General features: G+C 39.4%; 1 protein-coding gene across 1 annotated transcript in view; it reads left to right on the top strand.

The window, feature by feature from the left end:
- Nucleotides 1-24,952, top strand: part of Wbp2 (WW domain binding protein 2) — a 69,943-nt gene that overhangs the window by 25,413 nt on the left and 19,578 nt on the right. The window contains exons 3-4 of the mRNA XM_067146483.2: nucleotides 8,844-9,003; nucleotides 18,442-18,594. Coding sequence (XP_067002584.1) covers nucleotides 8,844-9,003; nucleotides 18,442-18,594 — 313 coding nt within the window. The remainder of the gene's footprint in view (nucleotides 1-8,843; nucleotides 9,004-18,441; nucleotides 18,595-24,952) is intronic.

Raw genomic sequence — 24,952 nt, 5'->3', positions numbered from 1 at the left:
TTGGATGCCATTTTAAAGAAATAAAAATTAAGTATAAAGCAACTGAGTTGTCTGCCTTTGTTCTCTCAATTCTGGCTACCATTTCACGTCTGGTATCTGGATAAATTCTGGCTTAGCTGATGGACTGTGTGACCAAGAAGAGGGATACGGGAGAGATTCCTCTGAAAGGAGGATACAGGCTGTATTACAGCGGAGGACAAGAGGCAAAAAATGGCGTGGCCATCATACTAAGAAAAGAAATGTAAGAATACCGTAAAATCCCGAATACCACCTGCCACTGAATAAGACCCGCACCCTAATTTTAAGACGGCAAAATATGGAAAAAAAAAATCAAATCAAACAACTTGCATACCTATTTAATTTTCTTCAAATATACCACAAATATAAATTCAAACAGCTTACACTTAATACAGGGTCATCTGTTTGGGATGTCAGAAAAGTAAAACGCTATACACAAGAAACTATGCACATTTATTGCTTGTTAACAGTACCTACATGTTAAGGAGAGTCTGGAGTTTGTGTCACAGCACATTAGCACTTATGTCCACCATTGCGCGTGCGGAACAAATGATAACTTGAATCCATGTTGCACCACGTGGCACTCCGCATTTCTGGAGTGATTTGCTGAAAGGCCGCTGTAATCTCCTTCCGTAGGTCAGCCAGATTCTGTTGTCTTCGTGCGTACTCTGTTGACTTGACGTAGCCCCATACTAATAAATCTGGAGGGGTTAGGTCAGGGCTATTAGGAGGCCATGGGATAGGTCCACCACGACCGCAGCAGCGATCGTTGAATATGAGGTTTAATTATTCCCTCACAATGATAGTCCAATGCGTTGGAGCACCATCCTATCAATAGATAATGGTGTCCAGTATCCCATCTTGCTGTAATTGAGGGACCACATACTGCTCGATCATGTCAAGATAATTGATGGTGCAAACAGTCTCTTCTGCAAAAAAGAATGGTCCATAGACTTTCTCAGAGGTTACACTGCACCACACATTCACTCTAGGGCTGGCTCTTTAGAGTTCGTATGAGACGTGTGGATTTTCTGTTCCCCAAATGATGCAGTTATGCGTGCTGACTCGGCCACTCACATGGAATGTGGCTTCGTCCGTGAACATCCATCGTTTTAACCATTGAACGTCACCTTCCTGCCACTCGCACATCATCGTAACAAAATTGAGTCGAGCTTGCATGCGCTACATACGGTATGGATGCATGCGTGAAGATAGCGCCTAACAATCCTGTGACATGTTGTGTATGCTGTATTCTGCTCTGCTGATAAGCGGCTGAGCAACTTTCGTGGACTGTCATGGCTTGTCGAATATCTTCCTTGTTGCTATCATGCAGCCTTCCACCTGTGAGGCATCTGCAATCCATTTTCCAAAAACATGTACCATTTAACAATGCCCCGATGTGATGGGACATGCCTAACGTTGTAGACATCTGAAAGCTTGCAGGGTCTCCACTACACTTGAAAATTCATCATACCATACGACGCACTGAGCGCATTGTGGTGTAATGACCATCTTTACTCAACTCTGTATCAACACTAAGCGCGTGCGCGCTAACTTCCAGCCACTGTACCTGACATCTGGCGATTGCACTATGAACTATACTGCTGCGTTGTCTTGCGGAAGTCATTGTTGCAAAGAGTCACTGTTACTCTTGGGAACTTTCGTCGCTGACAATTTCCACAAATAGTAGTCCTCACTACCGTCCACTGAATTTGAAATTCCACAGTTCTTAAAGCTTTTGGACACTAGATCGTTGGGAATGTGCGCCCATGCGGTCTTGATCCAGCTGCATATTAGTCCCACTTGTCCGGTTGGTGTTAACGCGTGATCACCATCAGACATCCATTCGGTGTACAACTGTTTCATTGCAGTTTTGAAAGATTGGTTCACGCACACTTCCAACAGCTGTAGAATAGAAGTGTGTCCTCTGGGAATTATCGCAAGATCGGTTTTTCCTTTCATTATATCTTTTACAGCATCAGTTCTATGTCGTCGGTAACTGTCCAACACAAGCCTGTTTTGTTTTTGTAACAAAGCCCCCTGGGCCACGTTGCCAAACACACTTCACCCAGTCCGCGACTAATGCACTGTCCATCCAGCTGGACTCGTGTTCTAACAATAACACCGAACGGCAAGTTTCCTTTCGGAAGTGTTTTCCTTTTCAGAACCACATATGGAGGGAGCTTGGTTCCATGTGCTAATACGCACATCACCGTGCATCGTTGCTTTTCGTTACCACCTGTTCTGATGTTTATACTTTTAGAACCCTTCGTATCCATTGTATTTTCCAACTGCATTTCAAAATAGACAGGTGTCTGGTAAGCATTCCCAATTTACGTCAGCAAATAAGAATTTTGCTTCCTCAAATGAATGTGACGTTGAAAGGCTGTTAATTTTTCTTCATACGCCCCAGGGAGACGTGAAATAGACGTACGTCTCCGAATGAACAATCCATTTCTCCGATAAGTTTTGGATCCATCCGTGGCTTGCAGTAACACCCTGTATTTTTAGTTCTTTTGAGATCTTTAGTGCTTTCAATTGACACAGTTCACTAGAAACACCATATTCTAACTCACATTTTTCTCTCACATATTTGTGGAGGTGTTCAATTTCCGGAAACACTGCACTCCGCCGGTGGAATGCTCTGTGATCACCGTTGCTATTTAAAGTTTTTTCTTCTACCAATCACAAGTACAAGATTCATCATCATCGTACTTTCTGCAAACGGCACAATTTTCATATATTTCAGCTTCACTTGCAACTTTAGGTTCTCACGCACAGTAAATGGCCGCACACACCGTTTTGAATCCATCGCTTACTATCGAGACAGCACTTTCACTGGACAGATACGGAACTTGAATGTGAGCAAGTTAGATTTCCGTAACCAACAGTCTCGTCTCTCGCAAAGTACAATATCCTGCGAGATCAGCTATTCGCGCACCCAGAATGCCAGCAACACTTGTGAAAGGGTGGATCATGGGAGACTACTGGCAAAAATGAGTGCAATTGGACTAGACAAAAGAGTGACTGAATGGGTTGCTATATTTCTAGAAAATAGATCTCAGAGAGTTAGAGTAGGTGAAGCTTTGTCTGACCCTTTAATAGTTGAGAGGGGAGTTCCTCAGGGCAGTGTTATCGGACCTTTGTTTTCTTATATATATAAATGATATGAGTAAAGGAGTGGAATCGGATGTAAGGCTTTTTGCGGATGATGTTATTCTCTATAGAGTGATAAATAAGTTACAAGATTGTGAGCAACTGCAACGTGACCTCGAAAATATTGTGAGATGGACAGCAGACAATGGTATGTTGATAAACGGGGCTAAAAGTCAGGTTGTGAGTTTCACAAATAGGAAAAGTCCTCTCAGTTTTAATTACTGCGTTGATGGGGTGAAAGTTCCTTTCGGGGATCATTGTAAGTATCTAGGTGTTAATATAAGGAAAGATCTTCACTGGGGTAATCACATAAATGGGATTGTAAATAAAGGGTACCGATCTCTGCACATGGTTATGAGGGTGTTTAGGGGTTGTAGTAAGGATGTAAAGGAGAGTGCATATAAGTCTCTGGTAAGACCCCAACTAGAGTATGGTTCCAGTGTATGGGACCCTCACCAGGATTACCTGATTCAAGAACTGGAAAAAATCCAAAGAAAAGCAGCTCGATTTGTTCTGGGTGATTTCCGACAAAAGAGTAGCGTTACAAAAATGTTGCAATGTTTGGGTTGGGAAGAATTGAGAGAAAGAAGACGAGCTGCTCGACTAAGTGGTATGTTCCGAGCTGTCAGCGGAGAGATGGCGTGGAATGACATTAGTAGACGAATAGGTTTGAATGGCGTCTAAAAGTAGGAAAGATCACAATATGAAGATAAAGTTGGAATTCAAGAGGACAAACTGGGGCAAATATTCATTTATAGGAAGGGGAGTTAGGGATTGGAATAACTTACCAAGGGAGATGTTCAATAAATTTCCAATTTCTTTGAAATCATTTCGGAAAAGGCTAGGAAAGCAACAGATAGGGAATCTGCCACCTGGGCGACTGCCCTAAATGCAGATAAGTATTGATTGTATTGTATATAACAAATGACGATCAAGCATCCGCAACAGCGGCTTTCATATTTGCCCATATTCTTTGATTTACCATATTTCATTACCTTACATTCCGTGTTTAGACGCCACTGTAACTGTATTGAGAAAAATCAATCTTGTTTTCTAGAAGGCAACTACAACAAAATAAGCTTTAAACTGTGAATCAAGGTTAGTTGCATGCAGTAACGGGTCTTAGAATATATTGTGATTTGAGTACGGTAACCGTATTCAAATCTATTTCAATACTCCATGTAAACGTAGTAAATATTTACGAGAATGAACTGCTTGAATATGACCCGCCACCCAAGATTTAGAACCAATATTTTTTTTTGGGGGGGGGGGGGGGGAGTACGGTTGGTATTCAGGATTATACGGTATATAGAATATACAAAATGTGTCAGCGAGATGTTTATGATGAGACTCCAGTTTGAAAATGGCATGAAAGATCTATTTCAGTTGTATGCCCCACAAATGGGTTGCATAGATGAACATCTAGAGGACTTTCTGAAGGAAGTGGAGAGACAGAAGATAAGTGATATTGAAGGGAGATCGAAATGCACAAGTTGGAATGGAAAGACAAGGAAAGGAAGATGTTGTAGGGCCCTTTGGATATGGAAATGTAAATCCAGAAGGCAAGTTGTTGTTGGATTTTTGCATGAGGAACCAAATGATTGTTGGAAACACCTGGTTTAAGAACAGTCAGAAGATTACAAGGTATGGTTGGGGTGACACATGAGCAAAGACCTCGATTGATTATATAATCATAGAGAAAGAACACTGGAAGAACCTTTTAGATGTTGCAGCCATGCTGGATAAAGCCTTTGGTGAAGATCATAGAGTTGTGATAGGAAAATTGAAACTGGGAAAGATTGAAAAACCCCCATCAAGAAGAGAGAAAAGAATTAAAGTATGGAATTTTGAAGGAGAAAAGCATACAAGAATAATTTCAAAGGGAAATAATACCATTGGTGCCCAGGACGGAAGTGGGGGGGAATGTTGAAGATGAATGGAAAAGTTTTTAAAGAAGCACTGTTTGGATGTGCAGAAAAGGTATGTGGTAGAATATCAGGAAATGTGAAAGACAAGACACACTGGTGGAATGATTCGGTAAAGATTAAAGTGAAGGAAAAGAAAATGGCTCAGCAAGTATGGAAAACATCTAAGACTGAAGAAAGTAGAAGAAAATTTGTGGAAGCAAAGAATTTGACCAAAAAAGCAGTGGAGAAGAAAAGAGGAAAAGCTGGACCTTATTCACACAGAAATTGAGAGATGATATGCAGGGCAGCAATATATTACTGTATGGTATTTTAAGAAACAAAGAAGAGATCAAGTAAATACCAGATTTGTGAAGGATGAAGGTGGCATAATACAGTAGAACCTCGATAATTCATAATCGGTTTATTCAAAATCTCTTCCAATTCGAAGCAGCTCACGTTCCCGGAAACATGATGTACGATTTTGCATATTGCTGGTATTTTAATCGTTTAATTCGAAATACGGATAATTTGTAATTTGAAGGTCCCGTCGCTGAAATTCAGACTTTTAATTTAAAACTGCCTTTACATTTTGAAAAAAAAAGGGTATTTTACAGAGTAAATTCAAAATTTCTCCGCGTCATTAAAGAACGAGTCTTCCGGAACGTGAAGGGGTAACTTTGCGCACTTTCACCTACTTCGGCGTGTCTACAGTTTGCTTTGTATCTGCTATGTTCGACCGGAATCTTAATTATTTTGTATAAAACAATAACAGACATAACCTCACGCAATGAAAGGAAGAAAAACACGAGGAAATATTATGCTGGCACAGGCTTAAGATGCCCAAAACTAAGGCGAAACATGTCCCTAACTAGTGTTTATAATTCATGTAGAATTTATTCACTACAAAATATAATTGTATTGAATAGGTGGACACAGTAATTTTATTCAAGAAAGAATTTTACTTGAGGTTATGTTTGCCAGTGAGTTATCCAAGTGCATTATTTGAATACAGTATGTGCACCTTGTTGGATACATTTTGGAAATAGTTTTTTCCATGGCATATGAGAGCTTTAAACTGTGAATCAAGGTTAATTGCATGCAGTAACAGGTCTTAGAATATATTGTGACGCTGCAAGTGTTGGGGTTTCCGAAGTACGTGTTGGCGGTTAATTCAAAATCATGTAATTCGGAGTCCGATTTTTGCATCCCAACGACTTCAAATTAACAAGGTTTTACTGTATTAACAAAGCCATAAGAAATAGATGGAGAGTATTTTCAGAAGTTGCTGAACATGAGAACTGTCATTTAATGGACCACCAGGAAAGGCAATTAGATGTTGAAGAAATGGATCAAGAAATTACAATGAATGAAACTGAACTGGCAGTAAGAAGGATGAAGAATGGAAAAAATGCTGTAATAGATGAAATTTCAGTGGAGATGATAAACGCGGCTGGCGCTGTATGCCTGCAGTGGACGTAGAGTTCTCAGGATTGTCTGGGAGAATAAGGTCCCTGAGGATTGTCAAAAAGGAATAATCATCCCAATTTTCAGGAAAGTTGATAAGAAAGTATTGAACTACAGGGGATTTGCTCTGATATCCCATGTTGCTAAGATAATGGAGAGGATACTGGAAATTAGGATAAAGTTGAGGGTTGAAATTGAAAAAATTATTACAGACAAAAGAAATGCTTTTAAAAAATGTTTGTCAACTATTAAATTAGGAGGTAAAATAGAGTATCACCAGAGAAGAGCAGTAGCAAAAAGGGAAGTGCAGAAAAAGCACAGAAAGAGTTGAGAAAACTTTGTTTCACACCTGGAGACTGATGTAACAAGACCACAATCGCAGACCTATAAAATACTCGAGAAACTGTTTAATGATGGAAAAGAAGACATACACATTAATGCAATACCTCTAACGGAGTTGCTCATTTATTTTCAGAACCTTTGGAGGGGTTCAAATATTGAGTAATTTTTTCTGCCGACATCACTTTACACTCAAAGAACTGGAGCTAGTACTCAGAAAAATTAGAAATGGAAAAGCATCTGGAGAAGACTTGATAAATGCAGAACTATTCAAGTACTCCAGCGACACCTTCAAGCAAAGATTTCATCGATTTTATTTAGAATGGCAACAGACCACCAGAGAATCGGTAGAAAGCTATAGTTCTTCATAAGAAGGGCAGTATGAAAGATTGTTGAAATTAGAGGTATAAGTATACTCAACTCAGGTTATAAAATTTACTCTTGCCAAATAAATTATTCAGGCATTATGAAAATGTGATTGGCTATGAACACTGATTTCAAAAGGGACGCTTGTGTGCTGATGCTTACTTTACCTTGAAAGTCTTGGTAGAAAAACACAGGGAATTTAACTTGGAAACTCGCATAGCATTTATTGATTTTAAGAAAGTCTTTGACCTAGTTAACAAGAACAGACTTAATATCTTAGCAGAAGATAATGTCCCACAACAGTTAATTGATAACCCATACAGCATGTTCAGTGACAACCTTATTGCAATAAAGTTAGGAAATCAGACTGAATGGAACCAGATCAGCAGAGGTGTGAGACAAGGTTGTGGGCTTTCTCCTTTGTTCATAATCTATATGAACAGCAAAATGCTGGAATGGAGGCATGGATCAATCCCAGTCAGCAGATATATTGCACATCTAGATGCAATAATTTTTGTTGATGTTGCATTGGTGGCATCATCAGATCTTCAGTGGTCAGTATTTAATCTACAGAAAGTCTCTTCAAAATTCAACATGATCATTTCACCAGAAAAGAGCAAAATAATGGCCTTTAAGGGGAAAGACCCTATCCCCAATAAAATCTGTTTAGATCATTTTTGGAAAGAGTCACTGAATCCAGTTATCTGGGATCAAATTTATCTTACTAAAGGGAAATTGATATTTCTGCAAAAATAACTAAACTGACCAGGACAACAGGAATTATCTTATCCAAAAACATACTTGCTTAAGTCTTTATAACACTATAGCCAGACCAACCCTTTGCTATGGCAGTGAGGCATGGACAATAAGAACTCGGGACATTTGCAGAATTACAGCACGTGAAATGTTCATGCTCAGAACAGGAGGCTATACAAAATGGGATCATAAAAGAAATGAAGATGTACTTACGGGACTGAATGTGAAACCAGTAATCAGTTACATCTATGATTACCATGAAAACTGGAAAAGTCACGTTCAATGGATGGAATCTGAAAGACTACCATAGGAGATCCTACGCTACCATCCAAGAGGACACAGATCTATAGGATGTCCAATGAAGAGATGGAAAGAAAATACAAGACCATAACGGGTACATGGCCCAATACTTGGAAGGATGATGAGTGCCTTTGCTGGTGAGACAATGTTTACAGTGCACTTTGTCTTCTGGTATGGGCTAGATCAGATTTACTTTCACTGACCTTTTTCATCCTTGGTTTGATTTAAAGCGATTGAGGTATGAGTGATTTTAGTAATGCCATTCCTTATGCAGCCAGTCCCTGTTATGGTTTGAAAATGTCACTCATAGGGTTGATTGGTATGTGCATTTCAGTGGGCTTGGTATGCTGATTTGCAATGCTAACTTCTGGCTCATTGAAGAAGCAATGGGAAACTATCTCACTACTTTGTTTTGAATGTCTTTTGAGTGACATTTAAGGTCATCTGACAGCAGAGATGTGGAGCTGTTGAGTATCAAACCAGCCTTTGGACTGAATACCAAACAAAAATTACTTTTGTGTTTCTTAAACTTTGCAGGTTGAATTGGAGCAACCCGTATTTGGGGCAAATTACATTAAAGGCAAGGTTCGTGCTCAGCCTAATGGAAACTGGGTTGGAGAAGCAAAGTTTAAATTGATGTTCAAATCAGGTGGTGCTATTGAGTTTGGACAGGCTATGCTGAAAGCTGCACAATTAGGTAAGTGAATTAACAAGTTACGTATTGCTTTTTATTCATGTACCGCAAAATATTGAAGGTGATTTAAATCTACCCTTTCTCCCCTCCATTAACTCCTGAGTATTGTAATAGACTTTTAGCAGTTAAGCCATCATAAAATTGTAAATAGATATGGGACAGATGAATGCTATAATATGCACATAGTTTCTTGGTTTTGCTAGATTCACTTTGGCATTGTGAATGAAAATACATTTGAGGTATAGTTATTATGAATGTTGGATCATTTGAACCTTGAACTTAAAAAAATTGATATCAGTTGAGAGGCAGTATTAAAAATATAATTTGTCTTTTACATGACTTTATAAGAGATGTAGAACTAAAATTCAAATAACTTGTTGAAAACACAGCTGTTCCTGGGAAAGTAAGGGAGAGGGGTGCATATTTGTTTCCAATACTGAACCTTCTTTTAAGAGACCTTCAATTCTGGTATTATTGTGTAATGCCAGTTATTTCTATGATTTTGGTTGCCATCTATGAATCATATCTTCCACCTGATAATCAGATTCTGAGAATTATACCAGTAAAAAAAACAAGTGTTAGGGCTATTTTGTAATAGTTTGTGGATGTTAGGTTGTGTGTTCTTAATTTCACTTTCTTGAACTGTATGCAGAGTAAGTGGGTCATACAGCATTAGTCTCCATGGATAGTAGCTTCTAAGTATGACTTTTTTTTTTTTTCCTTTCAGTGATGAGATGCTAATATTGTTATGAGCTGTAAGGAGTTAAGTGACAAGTTATCATACTAGAAAATATTTTTAAATACTTGTTACCATTTTCATTCCTATATAAATTTATCAGTAGTATAGTTAAGTTGGTCATGGACTAGTTCCTTTTAAACTGTGTGGTTACATTGACTCCTTTGTTATAAAATTGTTTGATTGCTGTTCTCATCTAAAAAAGTTATAAAATTAAGAGAATGTTTTTTAATTTCTTGGTGGATTTATGTTCAAAGTTGACTTAGCTTCCCACTGAGAATTTTAGTTAGATTGTACAGTTTTTTCTGTTTTATCTATTGTACATGCTGTACAGATGCACAAATTGCATTATTTGATTTTTGTGTAGTATTCTTTTATGTAAACTTTCTTTTAATACCAATATAATGGTCCGTTATTGGACATAAATTTTCAAGCTAACTCATTCTTGGTTGCTTGCGTTTAGCCCTTGTGTGCTAAGTTGGGCTCATCAGTTGGTACTTAGCACACCTGCCAAAATGCAAGGCTAGTGCATACCATGGAGGCTTATTCTATTCAAATAGTTATGTCATTCCTGCCCGGTAACGGGCAGGCGGGCCACCAGCTAAACATGTAGCTCTTTGGCTGGTGAGTAAGTATATAAAAGTTGAATTTTGGAACCTATACATAGAAGTATGTCTCGTACATACTGAAAACACAACGGTCAAATACAGAGCGAGACAGAGAAAATGTAAAACATACACAAGTATATAGCAAGGAAATTTTACGTGATTTCTTCCATGTCAGTCTGTTTTTCATTGATTTCGGTTGGCACACAAAATATAAACACGCAACAAATCGTACTGCGAGAGAAATGTCTTCAGTTCATCTTGACGTACGATGCAAAAAACACTATGGTGGAAGCAGAAGGAAATGAACGAATACTAGTGAAACAATGACGCGAAAAACACAGAATGATGGAAAATGAACATGGATAGAGATGACACTGGTGATGTTGTAAAGCACTCAGACACAGATAGTGGAGGCCGGTACCACTGCCGCAAGGAGCATCATAATATCCAGTAAAAGAAAAATTTAGAATACAACGGCAGTGGGACAGAGGGGGAAGTTACATGATAGGGGTGAGGAAAGGGTGAGAGCACGAGAGCGGTCATTATTAAGGATAGCGGTGGCAAGAGGAGAAAGGTTTGAGGCCTTCTATAATCGCAGAATGATTGATAGCTAGGGCAGATTGTAAGTATTTGAGACGAAGATCATGGACATGAGTAAGGATGGTGGGGAAAGAATAAAGAGGTTGGAAGTCAGCAGAAGGGGTGTCAAAGGGGTGATGGTGTGCACTACGCATATCATGTCCGTCAAGTTTAAGCATGGTCACGTATTTTTGTCTGTCATGTGAGAGCCAGGTCAATGAACTGTATGTTACGACAGGTCAGATAAAAGTTTTATAAACTGTGAGGATTTGGGAAGGATGGAGGCCCCACGTTTTACCTGTAAGAATACGTAGGGCTTGGAGGTGTTGAAGGGCACGTTTGTAGACTTTTGTTAAATGATGTTTCCAATGAAGGTTGTTCTGGAATTGAATACAAAGGTAGATTAGGGTATTAGTTTGTTAGTGGAGTATTATTCAACGTTAAAAGAACTTCGTGATGGGGTCTAGAGAGGCAGGATTTTTTCCGGAACACAATAAATTGGGTCTTGGTGGGATTAACAGCAATATACCAGGTGTCGAACCAGGATTCAAGGAGGGAGAGGTAGGTCTGTAAATAACGGGTAAGAGTAACAGTAGTAGGTGTAAGTGCAAGAATAGCCAGATCATCGGCATATTGATAGTCTTAAAGGGGGGTCGGTATGTGGGATATCATAAGTATATGAAATATATAAAGGTGGGGAAAGGGGAACCTTGGGCTACGCCCACAGTCATACAAAAGGAATAGGAACGGGTACCACGGATGAGGATCTTTGCTGATCGATGTTGAAGATAATTGGAAATAAAGTGAATGATGGTGATAGGAATGGGAAGATGGCGTAACTTAAAAAGCAACCCAGCATGCCAGACTGAATCAAAAGCCTTATGCACATTGAGGCAAACTAAGGCAGCAGTTTTACAGGGGCAAAGATAGGCATTGAGAGAAGAGGAGATGTGAAAGAGGTGATCTTGAGTGGAATGATGGGAACGAAAACCGGCTTGATAGGATGGAATGAGACCTAGAGTCAAGATAGGAGGAAAGTCTCCTATTCAGATTCTCTTCCAGGATCTTGCTGAGGACAGGGAGTAAGTAGGTTGGGCTATAACACCGAATGTCATGTGGGAGTTTATGGGGTTTTAGGAATAAGAGAAGGTTGGCATTACCCCAATGAGCAGGGTATGCGCCAGTATAGAGAATGTAGGTGTAAATAATGCTAAGAAGATCAAACAGAATAAGAGGGACTTCTTGAATATGACGATATGATAGGGTATATGAGCCAGGGGAGGTGTTTTTCTAATGTTTCAAGAAAAGCCGGATGTCATTGGGTGTAATGGGAGCAATTAATGGACGAGTATAATCAACATAAGAAAAATGAAGGTTGAAGTTCAGGGAGGTTAGGATCAGAGTAAGCAGTGATGGTGGGTTCGTGAGGATGACAGAAATTAGGGGCGTGGGAGGGGGAAAAAAACGTTTGATAATAGCGAAGAGAGTAGCAGTTTCTTGGTCAGTTTGTGGATGATTGGGGGGAATGTGTAATAGGGTAGCGAGGAAGAGGGTTGGTAGTTTTGGTTAGTTGTCGAAAAGACGTCCAAAAACGTCTAGGGCATGATAATCAGCTAGCTCAGTGCACTTGTCCCTCCACAATTTACGTTTAATAGCTTTAATACATGAGCGCGCATGGCGTAAAGTTCGGCGGTGTTGTTGAAGCGTAGTAGGGTCCTTGGTTAAAGTATATGCAGTAGTCATGAGCTAGCTGCAATAAACGGAGAGCTTTGGTGGGTATAGGAGATTTGGAGGGGTGGTAGGAGTGACAAGGAATATGAAGAGAATCGGCGATAAGGATAGCTCCCTCTATTTTAGAAATTAGGGCGAATAGAGTGGGGATATTAGAAGGCGGTACAGCATCACTAAGTTAGTGAGAGTAGTGCGATAAGCATTCCAATGAGTGTGATTGAAACGAGGAGTAAGGGGAGGGGTAAGATCTGACGGGGAAGGATACCAGGAAAGGTGAGGACTGGACCGTGATCGCTACCTATAGAAACAAGCTGCTGGATGGTGATGGATGTTGCAAGGGAGGGAGAAAGGAGGAGGGCATTAGGGGTGGAATTATTAGCTGGGAGGGTGTGGAAAGGAAAATGGAATCACATGCCCCGGAGAGACGTACATAAGTGAACTCGGAGATTTGACTATTATCAAACGGTTTTTTTCCCCCTCCCACACCCCTAATTTCCGTCATCCTCACGAACCCATCATCACTGCTTACTCTGATCCTAACCTCCCTGAACTTCAACATTAAGATCTGAAACTATAATATATTCAGAGAATTTAGAGTCTATGTATTTAATAAAATCAGAGGGAATGAAAGGTTTAGGCGGTATGTAGATAGTAGCTACTGTAATAGTTTTCTGAGGAGTAATTACTTCTAGTATTTGATATTCAGAGAAATTAGTAGGAGACTAGCAAGTAATGCTGAATAACAGTAAAATCTCGTCTGACGCAGATAGCCACGCCACCACAGCCATCAGCACACGAGGGCGAAACACAGGCAACCAAGAATGATTTAGCTGGAAAATTTATAATGTCCAACAACGGACCATTATATTGATATTATAAATTCACTCATTATGGACAAATATTTAATGTTCCCTGTGGGAATCATCTATATTAACTTTCTTTTAACTTGAAAGTAAGATTTCATATGTCAAATAAATTTTCCCAGTTATTAATGCACTGAGCCTGTACGGCAAATTTTTGTCAGTATTTTGTTTTTATAGGTTGGTGGCATGTTCACATATGATTATAGGTGATAAAATTCCATACATGACCATGACCAATAAAGCTAATTTGTTGAGTGAATATCAGTTTCCTGTTTGGTACATGGAATTTGAAGGGGAGAAGAGGAAATGTGTTAGGCATTTGAAAAAAAGGGCAGTTTGCTTTCTAAGAACTCTTCCAGAATTTGAGCCTTGGACATCTCTTTAAAATTATCATACTCTGTCAATTGAAATACGAATACTTTTAACTATTAATCATAGACTAAATTGAGGTATCATTGGGAATGTAATTTGAATAATATACATTAAAGCAAACAGTCATAGAATGAACTTGAATAACAGGAAATAATAATCTGTGATTTTGACACTTGCAAATTGTCCATAGTTATTAAATAACCACAAATTATGCAGGTACCTGTTGCCCTATTGCCATTCAAAAATCTATCTTGTTAAATCATCTTAACCCTTTCCCGCCCACATTTTCACTCTGCTTATCCCCAGGTTTCAACCTATTATTTAGCAAAAACTGAAACAGACCATATTGCTTCAATAAAAGTTAAACACAGTAAAAACTATTGATCACAATGAATTCAAATTTTCAATAACATTAGAAAATCTACCCTCACACCCATTTCTCTGTTGATTTAGTCATGTTTTTCACCCCCCCCCCCCCCCCCTCCTGGTGATACACGACACAGTCTGCATTTGTCACATTCCCATGTTGTCTGAATCGCTCAAAACCAATAATCACATGATTTTGGAAGTGGAATGATGCCCATGTATATAAGATTTTATTTCATCTGGGCAAGTGTCTTCCCGTTCTGTTTCTATTTTACCGGAATGCGCCAGTTTGAATGCTGCATTGTTATATGCGCAATAGGCTATGCCACTGAATAGTTTCTCTCCTCCTAACATACGTAAAAACAATCTCTTTCCCCTAATACTCTTTCCGAATTATGCGCAGGTTCAACATCATCCATTTAATCATTCGGAGTAACGAAACGTAATATTTGTGTTACCTGATTTGCCATGGCATCGCCATCAGGTCCGATTTATTGATATTCGTTTTCATTTATATCACTGTTATCACTAAAATTATCTTCGTTGATACATTCACTCATTATTCACCTGCACCTCTACTCAAGGATTCTGTCACTTTTTTCGCCCATGTTCAGCTCAGTTTCAATGTACGCGATATTCATTCCCGCCATATTCATGAACGAAACAGCTGACCCGTGCTCGCAGAAGTTAAAGACCGTTGCCTGGGCAACGTCAAGACAGATAATCGCTCTTCTTTTATTTCATAAGTCTTGGAGATTGTACTGCGTGTTCATAAATGCCTTATAAACACTTCACTGATCAGAAAAATACAAAACTATCACAGATCGCAGACGAATGCAGATAATGCAGCCGGGCGCTAAGGCCCGGAAGGCTAAATGAACAGTTGGGCGCTAAGGGCCGAAAAGTGTTAAAGATGTTCTTTGAAGATAATCACTGCTACAGTCAAGTATATTGTCAAGGAACTTCTTGTGGTTAGATGCCAGATCTTAGAGATCCTTCACTTTCTCGTCAGTGAGCTTTACTCCAGTGGTAAACATTTTTGGCATAACTGTAGGAGAGAAGTTAAAGGCTGACTTATCACAGGACTTGCACCTGCCTTTCTGCAACTGGACTTCAATAGGAATTGCCAGTTGATCAGCATAAGTGTTCTTGATGACATAGACTTGTTTGTATTGACTAGAGTAGACAAAAACTCTGCCGTCCTTACATTTGGTCCCCTTTGCTTTTCACTTTGAAATGGACTTCTTCAGGACACCATAATTGAACATATTCCTGTCCGTTTAACCGCTTTGAATGGCCTGGTGATTATTTTGCTCCAAATATAATGTAGTGCTCTTAAGAGTATACTTCCACATCTTTTCTTTTTGATGTTTCTGAAATCTTTCATACAGTAGGTAGGAATGACCACACACTGATGTTCTGTGTCATTAAATATTCCGGGTGGAAAATTCTAAATTCTCATGGAGGGAATTAGATATTTTTCACCAATAGAGCCTGTCAAAACATATCAGATGTAAGGCTTTTCAGGCTTTTGCTCTATTAACCAGTGTTTCATCTTAGGTCTGACACTAGACTCGTCAGAGTGGGATGTGTCAGACCCTACCCACTGACGCTGGATGTATGCAGATGAGCTTATCAGAAGCCTTAATGAGGCACAGTCTGATAACTGCATACGGGAGATAGATCTCCACAATCAGTCCACGTCAGTGGGTAGGGTCTGACACATCCCACTCTGACGAGTCTAGTGTCGGACCTAAGACGAAACACTGGTTAATAGAGCAAATGCCTGAAAAGCCTTACATCTGATATGTATTAAATATTCCTTCGAAAATTATATAAAGACGTATTTTGGCTGCTGCAGTTGTCACTGAACATTACCAATTTTATAGCCGCTTCATGACCAGGATTAAGGAGCCAAGTCTGTATTGTCTGACACCGTGGTTAGCCACTTTGAGCCCATTGATCAGAAAAATTTTCAGTCAGCATGTTGGCTGGCAAGATAGAAGAGGTGGTGGTATACAATTTCTAATCACTAGATGCATGCCAAAAACCTGAATTCAATTCCAAACCTCTGCAGTGTTCCTATGAGTGAGGATGAAGCTGTTTCAGTCCATTTGATGGGGATATAAAAGCTTTGAGCAGACCCTTTGGTGTTATTAGACAGGAGTAGGCAACGTGCCAACATTAGGATTCAGGAGTCACCCTCTCCCTATTTCATTATCCCACATCTAGATGTGCAAGTCACCCGTGGCGTCAAATAGAAAGACCTTCACCAGTCAAGCCGAACATGCCCTTGGACACTCCTGGCACTCAAAGCCATACAATGTATAAGTAGATAAATATATTAAACAAATTTTAATTTGCTTGGAATGTGGCTAGCAGTTTCAATCATACCATGCCTCAACTACTCATTCTACACATACATGACAGCTGTACCATGCTTCACATCATGAGTGCAGAAATTATAGGTTTCTTTTCTTTTGTAATACTGTACAAATTATGTTCACCATCGGTAAAGCTTGCTGTAAACCAAAACTCTTCACGGCTACACAACGTTCTGGTTATCTCCTGACAGATTTTAAGAGATTGTTGTATTAGCACATTTCAAGTGATCTTTGTAATTTGCTTCTTTTATCAGCTGCCTCACTTACATTGTTAATTTAATTCATCTGATCACAGTAAGCACAAGTTACTCTTCGGTGGTGCAAAACCTAAATTGAAGTATGTTAAACCCATCCTGACTGTTCTGTAGATAATCGTACAGGTCCCAGAAATTATTAAAAGTTATATTTTGTCCATACCTAATGCAGTGAAGCACCACAAATCACAGGGCATACCTATAATCTGAGCTGAAACATGTTGTGATGGTTTTGCACTAATGTATGCCTCACCTTTATTGTCTGGTTACATGGTTAATGTGCTGTCCTTTGGTCCTGGGTGTCCTGGGTTTGATTCCCGGCCGGGTTGGGGAAATTAACCTTAATGGCTCGGGGGTTGGGTGTGTGCCACCTTAAGCATAAGAAACTTCACCATAAGTAGGAGCCCATGCTCATAGATGTGCAGGTCGCTTCTCTGGAGGCCACGAGCCATTGTTTATAACATTTATTCCTTTTAATTTTTGCTTTCAAGTTTTTCCATTGTTTCACATTCTTTTGATGCTTCATCGAATAACCAGGTATGCCAGGCTGTTTGTCATAGTCACTGTTACACATACTGGAACATCTATGAATTTTGTACGTAACAGCTCACTACGGTTACACTTTCATGTTTGTCTCAATAATGCAACGGCTATTTTTGATGTAGGATGGACGAGCATAACAGTTTGCCAGGTTAGTATTATAAGGGATGGTCTCAGCTACCTGGAGATGTCATGAACGCCTCATATATACTGAGGTCACCCCTTTCATGAGTAGTTGTTCCAGAACATTGTATACAGAGGGGGGGGGGGGGTATGATTAGTTGATATAGAACTTTTTGTACAGAGCTCAGTTCATGGTGTAGTTTAAGAACCACCTTTTCATTCTATGTATGTAGAGTAGGGTGAAAATAGATGTCCTGCATGAAGAGTTTTCTGGATAAATAAGTAGGTTAATTACAGAAAATGCATGGTTTTTGACTACTGAAGCTTGTACCGCACTGAAAGTCTGGGAGCAGTGACTGACAACAGGAGTGAGAGCGTTATGTGTTGACTGTGGTAAATACAACTTTGTATCTCGCTTGCACGTGTGTGTGCTATTCACTGTATGCTAGACCAAATTGCTTCTTGACTTCGGCATCATCTTATCACTAAATTGACAGAGTTCTCAAGCTTTTTGAGACTTACATTCATCTTTCCTATCTGTATGTTTAGTGTATTGCAGTACACATTTTTATTCTAATCAATTTACTGTGTTTCATTGTATGTAGAGGCATCATCCTTTGCAATTTTTTGCAAAGTGGTTTTACTCCTTCATAAGTTAGCAATAATCTTTGATTGCTCATTATCTTAGAAAATTGTTTTGGTAAACATTGTCTACAATATTTTCTGAGGGCAATATTCATGATTGAAAGAATTATTGAAAATAAAGTCCATTATTGTAGATACTAGCAATCAGTCTAATAAAATTCTTTGGTGTATTTATAACAGGCTGTATAAAGTAGGTTAATCGATAATTTGGAACTCCTCTAACACAATTATATATTTTAGCAACTCGAAATGGACCTGGTTATGATACACCTCCACCATATGCACCACCTCCTGGCCCTTGGTATGCTGCACCACCTCCAGCATATGGACCTTCTCCTATGGGCTACTATGGATGGGTACCACCAACGAACGTCTTTCCCAATGCTCCACCTCGTAAGTATATTTTGTGATGCTGTAGTTTGATTTTCAGTGGTGCTGCAATAAAAATTATTTTAGTATTTATCATTTGTTAGAAAGCCCGCAACTAAGTTTTACCATTATCTATGCATCTTAGTGGGGGGGTACAATATGGAATTAACTCATTGGTATATACTCGTAGCTCACAGCCATGGAATAATGCGCAGGACACAACATATACACACGGTTCTCTTCTGTAAGAGAACCGTTTGAGCTTGGTCAGATCTGAATACGTATTTCGGGTGTTCACCAAAAGATGTCATGAGGTTATACAGTGAAACCTCGATTCTCCGTTTTTGGAGGGACCACAGAAATAAAATTTACAGCACGGGAAAATGGAAAATCGGGGAATGAATGAACCAACTATTTGGCTAAACATCACAAAAATGAAATATGTATACTTATAATGAACGTAAGTTTTCGTGGCTCATTGTATTAACATAAAGAAATAAAGAAATGAACTGGATTAAAGCCACTATATATTTATTAACAATAAAGCCAAGCTTTCGGCCAAATTGCATTGGCCTTCACCAGGGCATGTGAAGTTTTGCCTCCGACAGTGAGCAAAGAAATTATCTGAAGGAACATGGAAGTCATGCCCGTACTATCCACGGCCTACCCCCACTAACTGGACTCAAGGATCATGGCGCTGTGCTGTGGTGGTTGGTAGGGAAGTTACTGATGCACCGCCCCCTGTCGACAGTTTGAGTGCGTCCCGCTGTGCCATGGTGATGTTATGCATGTATTTCTGCAGTACAGCTCTCCATGTATTTGAGAACTTGAAGCCGTCTTCCCTGTTGATGTTATTTGGGCGCAGCTCTATCTCTATGGCTTCCCTCACAAGACGAGCATAGAAGTCTTTTACAGGCGCGATGACCTCCGCCTGGTCAAAGAGGATTTCATGGTCTGTACTGTGGAAATGTTCTGCTATGGCAGACTGGCTTATAGCGTTCTCCGTGGAGGATGAAAGAGAGACTTTCTTTACTGATCTTGATGTGCTCTTTCACCCTGCCAACATATGAACAACCACAACCACATGGAATTTCATATACGCCCGGTGTTTCAAGACGTGGCTTCTCTTTGACTGGTCGAAACAGGGGTTTGAGCTTCCGGTCTGCGGTGAAAACTGGAATTATATTGTACTTCTTAAGAATGCGCCCTATTCTGTCAGCACCAACCAGGGCTACAGCAAAAAGAAAAAAGTATTCCTTCCTTACGTGGCAGGTATAACTGACAGAACTGGAAAGTAGAATAAGGTTGAGGGTTGAAAATCGGATACAGGAAAATCAGTTTGGTTTCAAAGTGGAAGGTCAACAATAGTCCATTTTCATTAAGAACTAATAAAAAAAGCAATGGGAATATGGGAATGATATAGTGATGACATTCATTGACATTGAAAAGGCATATGACAGTGTCCCCTGGACTAAAGTTTAGGACAGTCTGGTGCAAAAAGGAATTGGACAGGGATTAATAAAAATGATCATGGCATTGTACAAGGAATGTTGTAGTTGCGTGCAAACGCAAGTTGGCAGGAAAAGTTAGTTCAAAATCACTAGTGGGCTGAGACAGGGAAGTGTTCTATCACCAATCCTGTTTACAATAGTAATGGATGATATCTTGAAAACAGCAAAAGCAGCATATAGAGGAGGAGAAATGAACATGTTATTTGCAGAGGATATTGTGATATGGGGAGAAGACGAAGGTTCAAGAACAGTTGGATGTGGTGAGTGGGAAGATTGAAGATTGTGGATTGAAAATAAGTGTAGAAAAGAGAAACTCTTGTTATGACTACAGAGGAGAAAGAAGGGAAAGGTCATATTAGACTTGCAGACAAGCCCCTGGAAGTAGTGGAGACGTTCAAATACCTGGAGAGTGAATTAATGGAGAATGCTCGACTGGATGATGAAATTAGTAAGAGGATTCAAGCTGTAAGCTGTTTCTATCAGTGTAAGAAACATGGGACAAAGATGTGCCAATAGAAGCAAAGGAAACTATGTACAAGATGTATTATGTTCCCATAACAACTTACGGAGCAGAAACTTGGATAGTGACAAAGAATGATGAAAGTCGAATACAGGCAGCTGAAATGAAGTTCTTGAGGAGTATGATACAGAAGAGTAGAAGAGACAAAGTAAGAAATGAGAAAATCTGGGAAGAAATTGGAGTGGAAAAAATGAATGATAGAATAGAGAAGAGCCGATTAAGATGGTTTGGGCACATAAAGCGAATCAGTGAGGAAAGAATGCCAAAAAAGGTGGACATGCAAATGCAAGGAAGGAGAGGCTGCGGACGATCATGATTGAGATGGAAGGACACAGTCGAACGCAGTATTAGAGAAAGAAACCTGGACTGGGACACAGTGTTGGAGGAGGAGTGGCAGAAAGACTGAGAAAGTGGAGAGGAACCATCAGTCATGATCTCTGTGAACCAAGTGTTCTTTGTTTTATTTTTCCAAAAGTAACTAAATAACTGCTTCACTAGTCGGGTATCTGGCAGTCTGAATATATGACCAAAAAAGGCAATTCTCCTTTTCCGCATTGTATCAGTTATTGATTTGCTTTCACAATATACCACTTCATTAGGTAATCTCTGTACCGGGTGGTACACCTCCACGTCGCTAATTCGAACTTTGCGCCAGTTGAAACCCCTCTACTGGAGGAAGCCGGAACTTTATCTACTCTGTTAATTTTCAAGTTTCTCAGAAGATGTCACTACTTGGAAATTTTGAAGTTTCTGAACTGGGTCGTTTTCGATGTATTTTTGTTTTGCCTGTAGTAAGAAGTGTGGACATTCTCTTCTAGATGGCACTACTGAAGAAATACAATTATGCACCCTGGTGCGAAGTGAAAGAACTATGTTTTTGAAGAAATTTGGTGTTCATAAGTTTGTTCTTTGTTAAATTTCTTTCAGTCATTGTTTAAGTTGGCAATATTAACCTTTTCTTTCCCCTTGTTTTGAATTTACCAATACCGAATTTCTCGAATTAAGTTTCCACCAATAATGTGTTTCTTCTTCATCTTGTGTAGGGGTTTTCTTGGTTAGCCAATAAAATTCTTGTGGGAGGGTGTTATCATTCTTGAAACGCCTCGAACTTTCCGCGAGAGTATATAAACTGCTGATTTTCGGGTCTCCGCGCCACTTCAGTAACATCTATCAGTGCATAAAGTACTTAGCAGGGGGCGGGAAGCGCCTCTTTCTTCGAGCAGCAGTTCAACCACTAGGTAATGGCCGTTTAATAGCTTCTTTTCTTGTTAGCTCAGCAGTTTAACTCTCGGGGCAGGTCCGAAGCTTTTCCACCATGTACCTTTTCCCCGAAAATGTAAAGACACTTAGTATCTATTCTATCTTTTAAACTACATATTGGGATAGAGAGTGCTTAACCCTCTCGAGCTCCCACTCATATTCCATTGAGGTGAACTTATTTTTCACAACCGTTTCTTCCTTAACGTAATGTAAATTGTTTCCTTCTAAAAGTCACCTCTTTAGTATGGGATTAGGCCTTGCAGTAACGGCCTAGTGCCAAGTAGGTTTTATATAAAGTGTGTTAGGAGTGCAAGAACGCCTCCTCTCAAGTTGGTATTTTAGAGGCGACGTAATTAACCTTTCCTTACTTAATAGGCCTCAGTAGGTTGGGTATTTTACCCCTGTTTTCATGTCCTTGGAGGACAACTTGAAAGTGGAGTTTGGTGTGGCCTTGGATAGGCTCGTACTTACGAGCAGATTGCTCTTGCTAAAAATTTTGTTTCCTGCGCGCCTCGAGGAGGCTTTACTGTGTAATTGGGAGCAAGTGCTCCTGGGCATGATAGGGGTCTTCTGCCCCTTTGTTGAATTGTGTATATCGTAAAGTTGGGCTAATTGCTCAAGAATTGCGAGTCCGGGGCTCGAAGCCCAAATCCTGTGAATACTGTAATTGTACATTTGTTACCTTGCTACTCTGTACCTGCCATTGTTATTTCTTGATTTTGCTAAGAAAACATAACCTTGTTAAATTTTATCTTAACTTTAATTTCGTATTGAGACCTCTTCACCCCCGCACCTTCTTTCACCTCTGCTAAACCACCAAACCACGGTAACAATCTCCATTGGCCATCAATTTGGTGTTTCTTATTGATTATTGTCAATAACATTGATTATTATTACACTTGAAGGGGAATTAATTTACCTATCTTTAGGTGAAGATTGGAATATTCTAATAGTTCAAGTACTTCCATGACTGAATCTTCTTTCTCAGCTGCCAAAATTTTATAGTGAAAAATGTGCATAGTTGAGGAAAGAAGCAAAAGATTAGCTCTGAAATGTAATTTTCAAGGAAGTTCCTTGTTGAAGAAGGCACAGACTTCTTATCAAGAGGATAGAATTTCAGAGCTGGGATAAATTGCAGGATCCTTTCTACTGATGGATACAATGTTAACTGTACCAATTTATATTTGGGTTTGCATGTGTAAATGGAGAATTCTTGTTTTGCTGTTCATTATTTTCATTATAAAGAAAGGAAATCTTCGTTTGGCAGAGTTAAATAGAGGTGAGAACTATTGGAACACCCTATAGCAGGCCTCGCTAGTTCAGTTTCATGCCTCGCTGACAATAAAGAACCCATTTTTTACAGTGTTCTGGTTTATCAGAGTGCGGGTGTGACTCCAGAATAAAACCTTGTTTTGGGTGTCCTGGCAAACGTCAAGGCATTCAGAGAACGTCCGTGTGGGAAATATTCCTCCGTCGTGTAAGAAGATGCAAAGACTGCTTGTTAAAATTCTGCACGTGATTGGTCGATTGGTTCTCTTGTTTTGGAAGGTTGCTGTATGCAAACCATGGACTTTACTTCATATTCTAAGATGCAAAGCTAGCTTTGGGAATTCCGGTCTTCATTCGAGTGGATTTCGTTCGAGGTCTTGTTTGAAAGAGAAGTTCCAGCATGCTGGGATACGGTAAATTTTATTTTTGTTATGTCTTAAATGAACTTGTTTCTCTTGCAGGAATTGTCATGGACAGTCTCGCATGTTTGATGGTTTAATTTTATCAAAAAGTGCTTTTCAGTGCTATGATACAGTTTATTTGGGAATAGGCAACCTTACTATGTAAATGGTAAAGTAATGTCATTGTGTTTTTCTATGTTGCCTGTCTCGGTAGAATAGGGCTAGCCCACTGAACTAAGGGAATTTTCAATTCCAAGATAGGATTACAATTGGATATGCTGCCGGCTCACAGTATGTATGGTCATGTCTTTAGAATCTCCTTGATGTCTGTCAGCTTGTTTTGTAATTTGCTACTGTTTGACTTTGTTTCTACATACATACATACGTACATACATTATCATTATAGACTGTTATGCCTTTCAGCTTTCAGTCTGCAAGCCTCTTTGAACTTTAAATTCATTTGATATCTCTCTTAAACCAGATGGCATTTATTTGGTGCATGGTACAGTTCTGAGGGTAGGACCACGAATCCAATGCCTGTCCACACCTGCACAGTGAAATAGTACATTTAAGAATTGTGCATTTTGAGATTACAGTACATCTAATTACCAGTGTCAACTGTGCTCATTGTCTGTGGGTTATCTCCTTTTTAATATATTTCGAAGGTTACGTTGCTTATGTTTAATAAACACTATTTTAAGGAACATGATTGCCAGAGTTCAAGAATTCGTCACCAGTTTACAATCCCTGCAGGGCTGTTAAGCATCTTCCACATGTCCTCTTATCCTTCTGTTCCTATTGCCTTTAGTTGTTGCCCTTGGTTAAGTATATTTATTCTCCTTTCAGTATGTAACCATGCAGTGCATTAACCACCTAATTTTAAATGACTTAAAAGCTGCAGGTAATTTGCATCAACCAATTCATATGAGGCTTTCAGTTCCTGACCGTGTACTGCGTATACTGTATATATGAAAAGTTTAATCACCACAGACTAGTTGACAGGAAGACCATCAGCTCGATGCTGCAAACTATTATGTACCGTAGAATGTGAGCAGGACATCAAACTCTTATTACTGTACATTTCAGTCTTTTTTGAGAACAGAGAACACATTCTTCCCTCTCCTATGTGCAAGGCCTCCAAAATTAAGATTGTTCTTGTCTCCAGCAAATGCAATGAAAATAGAAGTAATGTTATGCTTTTCAAGAGTAGCTGAAATATGAGGCAGTACTTTCAGAACAGTCATTTGGACATGCTTGTAACTCAAGAACTTCTGTCTGATGCCATTATTTTAATAATCAAAGTATTGGACGACAATTGGAAACCTTTAGTGCACCAGGATTCCTTGAATCTGTTAGGCTGAAAAATGGTACTTTGTTATTAACAGTTTCTGGGAATTTGTCTAGTGATGTGCAGTAACATT

Source organism: Anabrus simplex, chromosome 4, assembly GCF_040414725.1.
Source record: "Anabrus simplex isolate iqAnaSimp1 chromosome 4, ASM4041472v1, whole genome shotgun sequence".
Taxonomy (NCBI): Eukaryota; Metazoa; Arthropoda; class Insecta; order Orthoptera; family Tettigoniidae; genus Anabrus; species Anabrus simplex.
The sequence above is the reverse complement of the archived record's forward strand: the minus strand, read 5'-3'. Positions and strand labels throughout refer to the sequence as shown.